General features: G+C 37.4%; 1 protein-coding gene across 4 annotated transcripts in view; it reads right to left on the reverse strand.

Annotated features, from left to right (window-relative positions):
* LOC139748316 (uncharacterized) overlaps nt 1-15,061 on the reverse strand; it is a 45,964-nt gene that overhangs the window by 10,655 nt on the left and 20,248 nt on the right. For all 4 annotated transcript variants that reach the window (XM_071661340.1, XM_071661341.1, XM_071661338.1 and 1 more), the window contains one exon: nt 1,972-2,367. In XM_071661340.1, coding sequence (XP_071517441.1) covers nt 1,972-2,367 — 396 coding nt within the window. The remainder of the gene's footprint in view (nt 1-1,971; nt 2,368-15,061) is intronic.

The following is a 15,061-nucleotide window of genomic DNA, read 5'->3' on the forward strand; positions in this document are numbered from 1 at the left end:
GGGAAGAGCAGTGTGGTTTCAGAAGTGGTAGAGGATGTGTGGATCAGGTGTTTGCTTTGAAGAATGTATGTGAGAAATACTTAGAAAAGCAAATGGATTTGTATGTAGCATTTATGGATCTGGAGAAGGCATATGATAGAGTTGATAGAGATGCTCTGTGGAAGGTATTAAGAATATATGGTGTGGGAGGCAAGTTGTTAGAAGCAGTGAAAAGTTTTTATCGAGGATGTAAGGCATGTGTACGTGTAGGAAGAGAGGAAAGTGATTGGTTCTCAGTGAATGTAGGTTTGCGGCAGGGGTGTGTGATGTCTCCATGGTTGTTTAATTTGTTTATGGATGGGGTTGTTAGGGAGGTAAATGCAAGAGTTTTGGAAAGAGGGGCAAGTATGAAGTCTGTTGGGGATGAGAGAGCTTGGGAAGTGAGTCAGTTGTTGTTCGCTGATGATACAGCGCTGGTGGCGGATTCATGTGAGAAACTGCAGAAGCTGGTGACGGAGTTTGGTAAAGTGTGTGGAAGAAGAAAGTTAAGAGTAAATGTCAATAAGAGCAAGGTTATTAGGTACAGTAGGGTTGAGGGTCAAGTCAATTGGGAGGTGAGTTTGAATGGTGAGAGGCTGGAGGAATTGAAGTGTTTTAGATATCTGGGAGTGGATCTGTCAGCGGATGGAACCATGGAAGCGGAAGTGGATCATAGGGTGGGGGAGGGGGCGAAAATTTTGGGAGCCTTGAAAAATGTGTGGAAGTCGAGAACATTATCCCGGAAAGCAAAAATGGGTATGTTTGAAGGAATAGTAGTTCCAACAATGTTGTATGGTTGCGAGGCGTGGGCTATGGATAGAGTTGTGCGCAGGAGGATGGATGTGCTGGAAATGAGATGTTTGAGGACAATGTGTGGTGTGAGGTGGTTTGATCGAGTAAGTAACGTAAGGGTAAGAGAGATGTGTGGAAATAAAAAGAGCGTGGTTGAGAGAGCAGAAGAGGGTGTTTTGAAATGGTTTGGGCACATGGAGAGAATGAGTGAGGAAAGATTGACCAAGAGGATATATGTGTCGGAGGTGGAGGGAACGAGGAGAAGAGGGAGACCAAATTGGAGGTGGAAAGATGGAGTGAAAAGGATTTTGTGTGATCGGGGCCTGAACATGCAGGAGGGTGAAAGGAGGGCAAGGAATAGAGTGAATTGGAGCGATGTGGTATACAGGGGTTGACGTGCTGTCAGTGGATTGAATCAAGGCATGTGAAGCGTCTGGGGTAAACCATGGAAGGCTGTGTAGGTATGTATATTTGCGTGTGTGGACGTGTGTATGTACATGTGTATGGGGGGGGTTGGGCCATTTCTTTCGTCTGTTTCCTTGCGCTACCTCGCAAACGCGGGAGACAGCGACAAAGTATAAAAAAAAAAAAAAAAAAAAAAAAAAAAATACCAATGAAGACTAGAAACACCAACATTCACTTAAGAATGCAGTATGTTTGTCTGCACTATCACTCAACATCTTGTTCAGTATGGAAGAAGACACCATCTACCTCATCTCCATCAAACCCTCAGTAATCCTTAATTCACTTTACCCTTGACAAATGCATCTTCATTTAACCCTGACTAAGTGCATTTAAAGTAAATATGTGGTAAACTTAACTCTTAATATTAAAAGTTTCATCCTTGACAAAAGCATCTTCACCCTCAAGAAATGCATTTTCATATCACCCATGATAAACATATCTTTCTTACACCTACCTCTTCACAACAACAGACATCACTAGCCTCTAACCTGTTCCTTACAGGTCAGGTTCAACTCACATCTCCTACCCCCTAAATACCACTAGCCTTTGACATGACCCTTATGGGTATATCAGAAGCATGCTAAATATATCAAAAGAGTACTGATTATTTCTGCAGGTGCATTACCATACTCTTCATTATATGATTTTCAAGGAAATATCATGCAAGGTCAACCTACACATAACTGTATTACCTACCCTGAGACAATACTTTTGGCATCCTCAGATAACTCTAGAGTCATATCTCGGAACCCCTGTGCCTGTTCACTAAAGCCACGATCCAAAGATTTATGGGGCCAATGAATAGTAGGTTGGTGGAAACTTTGGTTACCACTTAGATGGTGTAAACGTGGATGAACAACTGCACTTTCACTCAGACCCTTCTCTGAGCTATTACTGGCTCCACTCAAGTTTCTGTGGCGAACCTGATGGTGTTTTTCATACTGAAGAGGTTCAGGTATACTTCCACAAGACAATCTCCTTGGCTTTAAATGTTGGTGATATCCTACAGAGAGCAGAGGGGATGATGCAGCTCCCTCCATGTAACTTGCTTCTGACAGAACACGAGATAAGGCATCCATATTCAGACTCCCACTGGAAAGTTAAGATATTACTGATATTAATACAGATTCTGTTAACAAGATATATGCACAAAATCCTATCAACACAAAGATTTATATTCTGATTCTTCTTATAATACATGTATGAAGATCATGCAATGTTAGTAAAGGTACCAAAGAAAAAGTAAGGATCTAAGGGAAAGTAAGCCATTACCTTATAAGCACTGTTATAAGACATTTCAAAAGTCTAAAGATGTTCCTTACCAGAGGCAAACTTGGTGGTAGTAGTAACGATTCTTGTAAGTATTAAGTATACTGGAAACCTTCAGTTCCAGCATTGCCATTGCCAGCTAAGGTTTCTTGCCATTCTAGATCATGCAAGTCAGTCAAAAACAACAGCAACATATCTTCATCAATGAAAGAAAATGCATTTCCATGCAGGCAGCAAACAAAATGAGTTGAGAGATGGGGAGATAGTGGTTTAACAGTTGATGATGGAGGAATAAAATAGAAATTGCCACGGAAGGTGTAGGATGATGATGCTACGTGGTTAGCTAAAATCAAAGGAAGAACTGGATAGAATGGCAGGCAAAATTCAATGATGTATATAAGAAAAAGATGCTAGAAGTATATACAAATAAAAAATTCACTTTAAAATGGTGAAGAACTTTAAGTTGTGGATGAGCTTACATATCTGGGAGTAAAGTTCTGGCAGAATAGTACAGTAGTGGGAAGTTAAGTCATGTGAGGGAGAAAAACTGAATGTGCGTTGAAAGTTTCAAGGAATGAAAAAATAGATAATCTAATGTGCAAAAAGTTTGTCTTTTCTTTTTCCATTTCATAATTCTCTCCATATTTCAATTAAGGCCTGACCTTGATGTGAACTTTTGTCCATAACTGGAGCCTTAAAAAAAGGTATATGTTTGAAACCCAACTTTAAAAGAGCAGTGAGGGTGGTAATTTGCAAAGTATAGTTGCAATCACAAAGAAAAAGTGAGAAATGATGACTAGAGAATGAATATCGTTTGAAAAATTCATTAGATGGGTTCATGGATGAAAATCTTTTAGGATGGTACAGCTATGCAGAATATGTAGCAGATAAAAGGATGGTAAAAAAGAAACATAGCAGCATAGTGAAAAGTACTAGAAAGAGGAGTAAACCATGGAAGACATAAATAAATATGTCAAAGGTATTAAGATAGGTAAACCATGGATTAGATAAATTAAGTGAGTGAGCTGGTAAAGGATAAAGATATTTCACATGAAGATGCCAGAGGAATGACTGATGACTGGGTGCCATGGTAGCATTTTGTGTACATGAATGGAGATGTTAGTCTCTCTTAACAATTTACCTCAGAATGAATATAATAGCAAGAAGCACAGTTATGAGTGATTGACCATGTTTCACTTTAGCATGATGGACTGGGGTTGAGGATATATGTACGTATGTACAAACATATATATATATATATATATATATATATATATATATATATATATATATATATATATATATATATATATATATATATATATATATATATATATATATATAAAATTATATAATTTTTTTTTTCTTTTTTTAATTTTCCAAAAGAAGGAACAGAGAAGAGGTCCAGGTGAGGATATTCCCTCAAAGGCCCAGTCCTCTGTTCTTAACGCTACCTCGCTATCGCGGGAAATAGCGAATAGTATGAAAAAAAAAAAAAAAAAAAAGGCATTTAAACCTGTCTTTTAAATAGTGCTTTCCTATCATCTTATTCCATATTCTCCAGCCTCCCACTTCTGCTTGCTTCCTTGTGACTAACTGCTAAAGCAGTTCTTTCTTTACGTGAATTTTTCATTATCATGAAAAAATAACCAGGACTTAGTGGACCTCCATGGTGTACCAGTTAGCATTGTTGACCGTGATAAATTCATGGGCTTGCAGGGGTCAAGCACATGGGTTCGAATCCTGGTTGTAGTAACTGGTCCAGTTAACCCAGCTGTTCAATCCATCATCTTCTCCTGAGGTTGGTAAAAATTGGATAACTGGCTAACACTACGGTAATAATATAGCATAGATGAACTGGCCTTGATTAGGGCATTCAGTTGCCTGTGCCATCTCAGCTAAAAAAAAAAAAATCCTCATATGATTACTAATCAAGTTTGATGAATAATAATCTACTTATGAGATTGAAGGCCCTCTATTTCACTCTCTTTCATATCACGACACTGCATAACAACCTGCCAAATAATCTAAAAAACTCTACACCATCTTTTCCAGATTGCCACCTCCCACTCCACCTTAAATTCCACTGTTTTCCCTTTCCCTTCTTCTATATACAGGCTGAACCTCTTTAATCCAGCTACCTCGGGACCTGGCCATTATTGGACCAAAGAAAATTCAGGAAAACAGAAATTGACCCCTAAGGGACCTACCCATGTAAATACATGCCTGACTCCTAGTCTTGCAAGCTCATTCCACATTACACATTGTTGTGTTATCAAAGGTAGAACAAAGCTTAAAACAGGAAATAATATAACCATTAATGCTTCCAAACAAGGTTTTTATTGTTACATGAGAAGTACCCCCATATGGGGACTCCGCAATATCTTGGGCAAGGGTTTTTTGTGGTATACAATGCCAATACAGGGCAGATCCATCAGCATTATACACTTGTTCTGGGGCTAAGTTTTCTGCTGCCACTAACTGTGCAAATTCATCCTCAAACTTTGTAGCAACTTCGTGATATGTAGTTAATGTAACAAATGACCATAAGTTGTAGCTGGCTTTGGCCAACTCTTGATACTGCATCAGTTCCAACCAGGTGATGGGCCACATGTATAATGAGGGTGTGTGTGGTCTTAGAATTATATTTAACACCTGAAGAAGGTGATGGAGATTTTTCAGTTGGTGGATGTAGCTCATGTTGATGGCCTTAATGACCCTGGCAGTTGATAGGCCTAAAGCCCAAACAACCAACCATCCAGTCAGGCAGCCAGCTTATACACACTCTCTTGCCCAGTATATATTGCAGTTGGTTGCTTCATAAAGAATTGGAGTTTTTATCGATTCTTCTAATACAACCTTACACTACAAGCTCCCGTGTCAGTACTGTGTTTTTCACCGCACACACTATGTACTGAAATTTCATGTCTTCACTTAAACTTGTTTAACCATCCTTGCAAGTATTCACAGTCATAGTCTACTTTTAGTTCTCTATGAAAAACTTTAGCCTGCTTGATAAGCATCTCCCGGAAATGCTTACACCTTCATTCATGGGAGCTTAAACCACTTTATAAGTGTGCTCCTGACACCTTTCAAAGTTTTACGAAACTATAAAATTTTCTGGCTTTCATTTTCAGCAAAAAATTGAATATATAAAATCAACAGGATGGATAATTAGCTTGGATGCAGTGTAAACAGTGCCGCAAACTAATCTAAAACGTGCTGGACCATGGGAGTTACCAGACCACAGAGCGCTGGATGAAAGAGGTTCAACCTGTACTATTTTCCCTCTGAAGTGTATATTCTTTGGGTAATCCTCATTCTGATTTCCTCAACAACACCAAAATTACTTCACATAGCACACAGAATTCTCAAAAAAAATTCAAGTATTTCTACTACATCTATGCACTTGAAAAATGTAGAGATCCTTGGTAAGGGAAATTCCTATCAGATTAGGTCTACGCACTTGAGTGTCGATTCTCAGTAACTGAAATTCCAATCAGACAAGACTAATATGAGAATTTCTAATCAATATGCTTTCTTAAGGCTGTAACACAGACTACTTATACAGCATACTCTTCAATACAATACTAGTAAATTAGATCCTCTAGAACCTCATATGATTATTTCTGCATAAGGCATTGTTCAGTGATATAACCATCCATCCTCACCATTTTTCCTCTTGACACCTCCTAAATTGTTGGCAGAACCTTCCCACTCAACAATAACATTTTCCTTAAAGCATATCACCAAAGCAGCCTGCAATTTCTATCCTGCCAATAAATGTATGCATTATTGAAGAATGGTATGGGGGTTAGTCATTCAGCATCTGGCAACTTCCTTGGCGTTTCTACAGATATAAACACCTTTTTGTAGTATAGATGAATCTCTCACATGAATGTAGTTGTATGAAGTACAGTCTGCAGTGGATCAAGGTTCCTCGTGAAAAAATCTTTTCTTCGCCAGAAACCTAAATATGCTTTGAACTTGAATCAAAACAAACACAGACAATCCTAATTCTATAACTGTAAAAATTGCATTTAAAACTCATTATACATGCTTTACTTCCCATCTTTGTTGGCTGGATTAGAAGCAAACAGTCTCAGTTCACTTGCCATGTATTAGCATGAACAAAGGTCTCTGTACTAATACAAGTGCATCTTCATTTCATATTTGATGCAATTAAGTTGGTTTATCATGCAAGTCACATTGAAATTTACTCCTCCATCCTCAAAGGTAAATAGTTTCTATTTCACAGTGACATATCCATTCTCTAGCATCCACATCAGACATATGCTAACCACTAAATAATTCCCTCATATCTCTTTCTCTTTAATGCAGTCTATCCCTTCTTGACCCTCAACTAAACTAATAACTATCTCTTACCAATCTATCATAAATTGTGTCATCTGTGGCCATACCACTTTAAAAGGACATGTGCATAAATGCATGTGTACACACAATTGTGTGTGTAATAAACAAGGCTGAGTCATTACCAATGACAAATGTAGTTCATGAGGAATACAGAAATTATTTTAATGAAATGATTGGAAGTAATGGTAAGTAAAATGAGGAGGAGGAAGAGATGAGAGAAGAGTGATGTACCTCACAGAGGGAAAAGCAAAGGGTGTAGATGGAGCTGAAAGAATGTGAGACAGAGATTAAAGAAGTAAAACAGCAGATGAGAATGAGGATACATTTGGCAGCACGTAAAGTGGCTATGTGCCAGTAGATAGGCTGAATGAAGAGATTGTTCCACTATATAAAGGTAAAAACAAATGATGGAGTAGAGAGGAATATTTTCTTTGCAAAGAAAATAAGGCTCATGGTAGGACTTTAATGGGTCATGCCACAGCGCCTCCTCCTTTGCCACAGTCATATAGCACTCAACAGACCTTTACAAGCCTTTACATCTTGTATAAGCAATGGCAACTGAAGAACTGGATAATCTAATGTTAACTAAAAGACAGCTTGACTGTGGAACTCTTTATCTCTAAAATTGGCCCTTTTCGTCCTATCTACCTCCAATTAAGGGGAAAGTCTTTCTCTTTTTTTTTAAGAATGTCATATCTTATATTTCCCATCAGTCTTGACCTTGATTTTGGAACCATAAACTCCATCAATTTTGGATGAGTGGGTTAGGAAATCTGTACTAAAAACTTCTTTGATAAGAGGAAGGGTATTTAGGAAGGGAACAAGTTGTGTAAATGAGATTTTTGTACAAGCACAATGGTAGAGAGCACAGTCCAACTGGGGTCCAACATGGGGGAGCTGAAAAGTCTTGGGCAAATTGAGAGGATGTGTTTGGCATAAATGCATGAGAGAATAGAAAAATGACACAAATCCATTCTTTCTTTTCCCTTACACTTGAGCGCTGTCCCCTGCATCAGCAATATAGCACCAGGAAACAATTGAAAGGCCATATGGGTGAGCTGAAAAGGCTTGAGCATATGGAAAGGATGAGTAATGGAGAGACTGATGTGTGTGAATATATATGTAGATATGATGATCACACTTATCCATGATGATAGTATGAAGGTGAAATCGTGCTTCAGTAGTCCATACAATTTTATTTAACATGTAATTTTTCTATACATGTGGCACGACATGTTTCATGGAGACAATCCACCTCATTAGGTGCCAGTACTTAACAAAGTTATCTAAATCCCGACATCACACTCAGTTCCTGCCATCCAACACCAATCTTTCTCAGCCAAGCACTGTCTGCTTTGTCTCGTCATAATGCTTGTAATGGAGGGTGATTAAAGTGGGTCAGGTGGTGGGGGATGAACTGGGTAGCTGGGTGCAACCTGAACAACTTTTTTATGTTTTTGTGTTTAGTCAATTCTCTCATAATGATTTGGTTAGTGCTAGGTTGGGCTTTAAAATTACCTGGAGACAAAATGAAGTTCTTAGTATTAGCAATTAAGACTGATTCAATGACATCACATGTGGCATAATCAGCAGAGGGGTATAAAATAACGGGATTTTCAAGATCTATGAGGTGATCAATTTAATGACGATGTTGAGTGATTGCATTTTTGTGGTCATCCCTGCGTACTGCATGTCTGTGCCAATAACACCTCTCTGTTATAGTTTTATCAGTCTGACCTACATAAATATATTTACATGCCTTGCATTTGACGGCATACACCCTCCCAATTACTGCATGATTTGACCTACTATTTATTAAGGTTTTGCTGATGGTGTTATTGTACTGCATAAGCAACATTACATGTACAGCTGTTTTTTAGATCACGCCTTAGATTAGCTAAGTTGGGAGAATAAGGCAACATTAAACTTCTAGACTTATCCTTATCTGTCACATCTTTTTTACAAGAAGCATAAAATGTCTTCCTAGCTTTCCAGTAAGCTTCATTCACAAACCAATTGGGATAACATAACTGCCTAAAGATATGTTTTATATGTTTATATGAGATGTGGCCTTTCTTCAGCTGTATCCTGGTGCTAATGCAGCAAATTATGATCAAGTATGAATACAAACATATATTGGAAACAGTACAAGCAAGAGGAAGAGGGGAGACCAGGGGGAACAAAATGATGGAGAAAAGACGACTTTGGGGATTTTGGTTATGAATATTCAAGAAGGAGGGTGGTGTATTGGACAGAAAGACAGAGCAGTATGAAGCAGCAAAAGTAAGCTGATCAAGGGGTGAACCTGTGAATATTAAGCAACTAAAGTAAAGTAGACCATGGAGAAATTTGTGGGGCATAGCTGTGAATGGTACTCTAGTTTTGGTTTATCATACAGGACAGCTTAAAACTGGACATGTGTGTAAAAGATACTGTATGTTCCTGTATCTAATGTTGCCTCATAAAGGTGAGAAAAAATAGGGGAGTACTAGTGCTTTGATCACAAATGAAAAAACATCAGTCACCAACCCTGCAAATGGTCATACATCTGCCTCTCCGAGGATAAAGGATTCTAGGAGAAAAACATTTAGTACTGAGTGCCACAGTCCAGCTGTGGAAAAATAAATACAACCAACCAACCAATCCTTGGTTTGCTAATGGTCACAAATATTTGGAATGTAATGACTTGTTGGAAGCTCTGTGACCTATCAAGACAATGAAGAATACAAATATCCTGTTCTTAATGGTAGGATAGGACAGGAGGTAAACATAATAAGCAAAATAGATACAGCAAAAATGAATATGGGTACTATACATAACATCAATAAAATTCTTCGCATATTACAAAAAATTTATTCAAATTATCATTTATATGTTCCCAAATAAGGGAAATGTATATGAAATGCAAAACCTAACCAAAAGAATGCTTACCAGCACCATATCACCATATTACCAAAGATAATTATTCTTTTCATAAAATTAGGTACAACAAACTCTTAAGCAGTCTATGAAATCAGCAACTGGGTAAAGATATACAGAGAAAATGAAATAGCAACTTCTACCACCCCAAGAAAAATACTTAATAATTTTCATGCAAGGTAAGAGATATAGAAAGCAGATGGAGCCATTCATGGTTAATCCACTCTAACACACTTTAGTATATGTGCAAACAAATCAAACATCAAAATTTCAATTCCTAAGTTATGATGATAGTCATCTTTAAATATTCGAGAAATCGATAATATATTCCCCTTCCATAAAACCTTAATCTTTATGCTAGAAATGTTACAAAATACTGTAGTACTAAACAGGTGCATCAGTTTAAACCAGTTATGTAAACGCTATTACTCGTACTTGTAAGTCAAAACTTATCATACATCATTATATGAATATACAGTACGAATTTACTATATTAAACACCAAAATCAAAATAAAATGATAAAAAAAAGATTAGCTGATACAAATGCATCATGATAATGATTGCAATTATACAATAATCAGAATGCAGTATCTGAAAACTGCCTTCTAAGAATGTTATTATCTATCTAATAAATATCAAATCAATTGGCACAATAATCTGGAAATGCACATCCAGTCAACTTTAATCCTTTTCAGCCAATGGAATGGCCTTAATCTCATGGAGATATAAAGAAAAAAGCATAAAAATATAAATTCCCTTTGAACTGGAGTTGGAATTCACTTCAACAGGGGATAGCGATGCTGTTTCCTGTGGGGCAGGGTAGCGCTAGGAATGGATGAAGCCAGGCAAGTGCAAAAATATACACATGTGTATGTGAATGTATATATATGTGTACATGTGTGGATAGGCCATTCTTCATTTGTTTCCTGGCGCTACGTCGCTGACGTGGGAAACAGCAATTATGTATAAATAAATATATGAATAATATATATAAAACTTGGTATTGCAACCACAGGACCTTTCATGGGACTCCTACAGCATTCAGAAAGTCAGCTATGTCCCTTGGCCAGGACCATATGTCATGAAGCATGGGGTGTTTGTTTGGGTAAGAACACACAAGATAGCTAAGAAGTGGGTATTCCCTATCTTCAGTGTGGGAGTTGCATCTTGGGCATGAGGTTTCTGTGACATGTTGAATGCCACGTGGGGAAAACATGGGAGGTATTTTTTCTCCTCTATCCCCAGCGATAACATATATACATATACATACAGACATATACACACATATACCCATTTATACTTGCATGCCTTCATCCATTCCCAGCACCAACCCATCACACAGGAAACAGCATCGACATCCCCCATGTCAGCAAGGTAGCTCCAGGAAAGAGACGAAAAAAGGCCACATCCACTCATACTCATTCTCTTTATGTCATGGATAATTCAATGAAACAACAGCTCCCTATCCACATCCTGGCACCACAGACCTTTCCATGGTTTACCCCAGACACTTCACATGCCCTGGTTCAGTCCACTGACAGCATGTCATCCCCAGTATACCACATCGTTCCAATTCATTCCATCCTTGCATGCCTTTCACCCTCCTGTTTGTTCACGCCTCCAACTGCTCAAAATCTTTTTCACTCCATTCTTCCACCTCCAATTTGGCCTCCTGCTTCTTCTTCCCTCCACTTCTGACATATATATCCTCTCTGTCAACCTTTCCTTACTCATTCTCTACATATGTCCAAACCATTTCAGCACACCCTTTTCTGCACTCTCAACCACACTTTTTTTCTTACCACACATCTATCTTACTCTTTCATTACTTATTTGATCAAACCCCCTCACACCAAATGTTGTCCTCAAATATTTCATTTCCTACAAATATACACTCCTCCATACAACCCTATCTATAGCCCATGCCTAATCCTTCAAACATACTCATTCTTGCTCTCCATGATAATGTTCTCTCTTTCCACACATTCTTCATTGATCCTAGAACCTTCACCCCCACCCCATGACTCACTTTTGCTTCCATGGTTCTAACTGCTGCCAAGTCCACTCCCAGATCTTGAAAACACTTCACTTCCTCCAATTTTTCTCCATTCAAATTTACATCCCAACTAACTTTGTCCCTCAACCCTTTTGAACCTAATAACTTTGCTCTTATTCATATTTACTCTCAACTTTCTCCTTTCACACATTTTTCCAAACTCAGTCACCAACTTCTGCAGTTTCTCACTTAAATCAGCCACCAGTGCTGTCTCATCGGTGAACAACAAATGACTCTCCTCCCAGGCCCTCTCATCCCCAAAAGACTGCATACTCGCCCATCTCTCCAAAACTCTAGCATTTACCTACCTAACCACCCCATCCATAAACAAATTAAATAACCATGGTGACATCAAACATCCCTGCCACAGACCCACCTTCAAGGGGAACCAATCACACTCCTCTCTTCCTACTTGAACATATGCCTTACACCCTTGGCAAAAACTTCTCATTGCTTCTAGCAGCTTACTTTCCATACTACAAAGCCTTAAGACCTTCCATAAAGCATCTCTATCAACCCTATCATATGCCTTCTCCAGATCCATAAATGTCTTAGACAAATCCATGTTTTTCTAAGTTCTTAAAATATAAACATAATAAAAAAACAAAAAACTGAGCATCAAAACAATCACCAATTATCCAGCAACTACAAACATTCAGTCTTCATGATCAAACCAAAATATTTTTAACAAAATTCCAGCAATGAAAACATTCAGGCTTCATAATGAAACCAAAATTCTTCCAACAAAATTCCAACTCAACATGCTCAGCTCCAAATTTTTTACAAGAATGCTGAACTCATCCCCCAAGTCGCCAGACAATCAACCATCAACCCCCAAGCAGAAACAAAAGTCTTACCTCTGCCTCTCAATTCAGTAACTTTTATTCATAAACAAACACAATGTCTAAACAACACACTCACAATGCAATGACTTCAACAAGCATTAAATAACTACCCACTGCACCATACCTTAAACTCCATTCTATTGTATGTGCAGTCATCTGAAACTACACTCCTCACATACATATGAATTACACTGTCACATCTATACAGTAGTCTGGACAACTCTTGCCTCCCTAACATCATGTACACTGGATTCCAAAGATCACAGGAGCCCCAAGGTCAATAACGCAACTTCTAAACTGAAAAGTTCCCAAACTGTCCTGCATTCACTCCACAAAGAGAAATATACAATATCACTAAACTTCTTGACCTCTAGTCCTGACCACTGAATGTGGTAGCTTCTAAAGAGCTGCTGGAGCCTCATGAGAGGGGATCCTGGGGTAGGAGGGTAAAGTAAGGTAAAAGTGAATCCTGAATGAGAATTCTAAAAACTATGCAATTCCATGCCTTGGCAAATCTATACAAAACTGGAAAAAGTCAGAACAAGCATCAAATTATCTAATGATTATTTTTAGGTGATACCTAATCATCTTACCGAGGTCTACTAATACTTTTAGAACTTATCACATAATATCTATATACAAAATTTCAGCGAACGAGATAAAAGGACTAAAGGATAAACAATATCATAAATTATGATTAAATTACAAATCCTATCACGTCTCATTTTGTTAAACACGGTAAACTACCTTCCCTAAAGCAAAAAATTCAGTATTTACAGATTCTATCTAGTAAGGTAGCCCTACATATGGAAACTTCAGTACTATCTGTACAAAAACTGCCGATTATATGGGAAAACCCGAGTCAAAGAGGCTTAAGAATAATTCATATTTAAGATTATAACTGATGTACAGCATGGCAACATCAATACTGTTCACATCAACTACAGCATTTCAAATTAAATCTCTTTTGAATTACAAAACTAATCAAAAGTTCGATAATTTCTAATCAAATAACAGCAGATATTAACATGCATAAACAGTTTACAATCCAGAAGTCTCATCCATGCTACCTAGGCTCTTACTATAACAAAATAACTGACCACATATACCACAGAGATGAATACTCTTCTGACCAAAGTTATAGGTTATTCTCAATTCTTATGATGTAAACTACCCCTTTACTGTGATGCCATATCTAATACTGTGTAATATTTTCTTAACTATCATGTTACAAAAGTATTTACTTTTCATGTCACATCCTAATGATGGTTAGCTTGGAGTCTTCATGAAAAGAGATGCATCTCATGCAATCACCACAGTTCAGCTAAAACTCACTTGTTTGTGAAAAAGTACAAATCATATGTCTATATTAAGTCCCCCTCACCAGGAGTCATAGATCTGACTATTCAGTTTCCCTGCATATATTCAAATGTAAGCAATCAGAACTGATTCAAAGTGGACTGTCTAATAACAGCACAAATGAAATGTAAGCAAACGTAAAAGAGAAAAGAAAAGAAGAAAAAAAAACTAACATGCCACTTAGGTGTCAGACATGTAAAAAAAAAATAATTTTCTAGGGATATACAACATTTTACAAATAATGCTGTGCTTTATGGTCTTCAAAAACAACCCTGCTAAAAAGACGGCCACACTCTGATAGGGGATTTAAGGAGCTATCCCTTATGGTTGCAAAAGATATACTGTATTGGAATTATTGAGAAAAAAAGATATATATGCTTCTCTCTAGTTTATATGTTCACCTGTTGATGTGGGAAATAGTGAACAAGAATGAAAAAATTTTCAACCAGTCAACATCTGCATACCATTATATTATTCCAGTGTCAAAATCGGCACTGCCTCCATGCCTAGCACCAAAGTACAACTGGTATTAACAATAAAGATATTTTTCAGCACAATCTGATGATTTTTTACGCTTCTTATAATTTTTGCTATTCATAAGAAAGCAAAACCAGATCTACAGTCTGCATCTTAAATACACACTCCTTATCTCGCTGTTATTTAACTCCCAGTTTCACAATATTCAATACATCTATCATTACACTTCTTGAAACGCAGATCTATCATCATACTTCTTGGAACTCAGAATAATTAATATTCAAAAGTGTTGCCATACATCAAATTAGAGTGCAATGAAATCTATGACCATTAAAACCAGCACAGTGAGTATTTTTGAGAACAGTGTAACTTTCCTAATTATATATGATCAAAGTTAACAATTCCACAAAGAATTTTTCGAAGATATTTTCTGTAACTGTATTCTATGTTATCAAATTCTAATTTATATTCTATAAATACTTTTAT

Source organism: Panulirus ornatus, chromosome 73 (genome assembly GCF_036320965.1).
Source record: "Panulirus ornatus isolate Po-2019 chromosome 73, ASM3632096v1, whole genome shotgun sequence".
In the NCBI taxonomy this organism is placed as follows: Eukaryota; Metazoa; Arthropoda; class Malacostraca; order Decapoda; family Palinuridae; genus Panulirus; species Panulirus ornatus.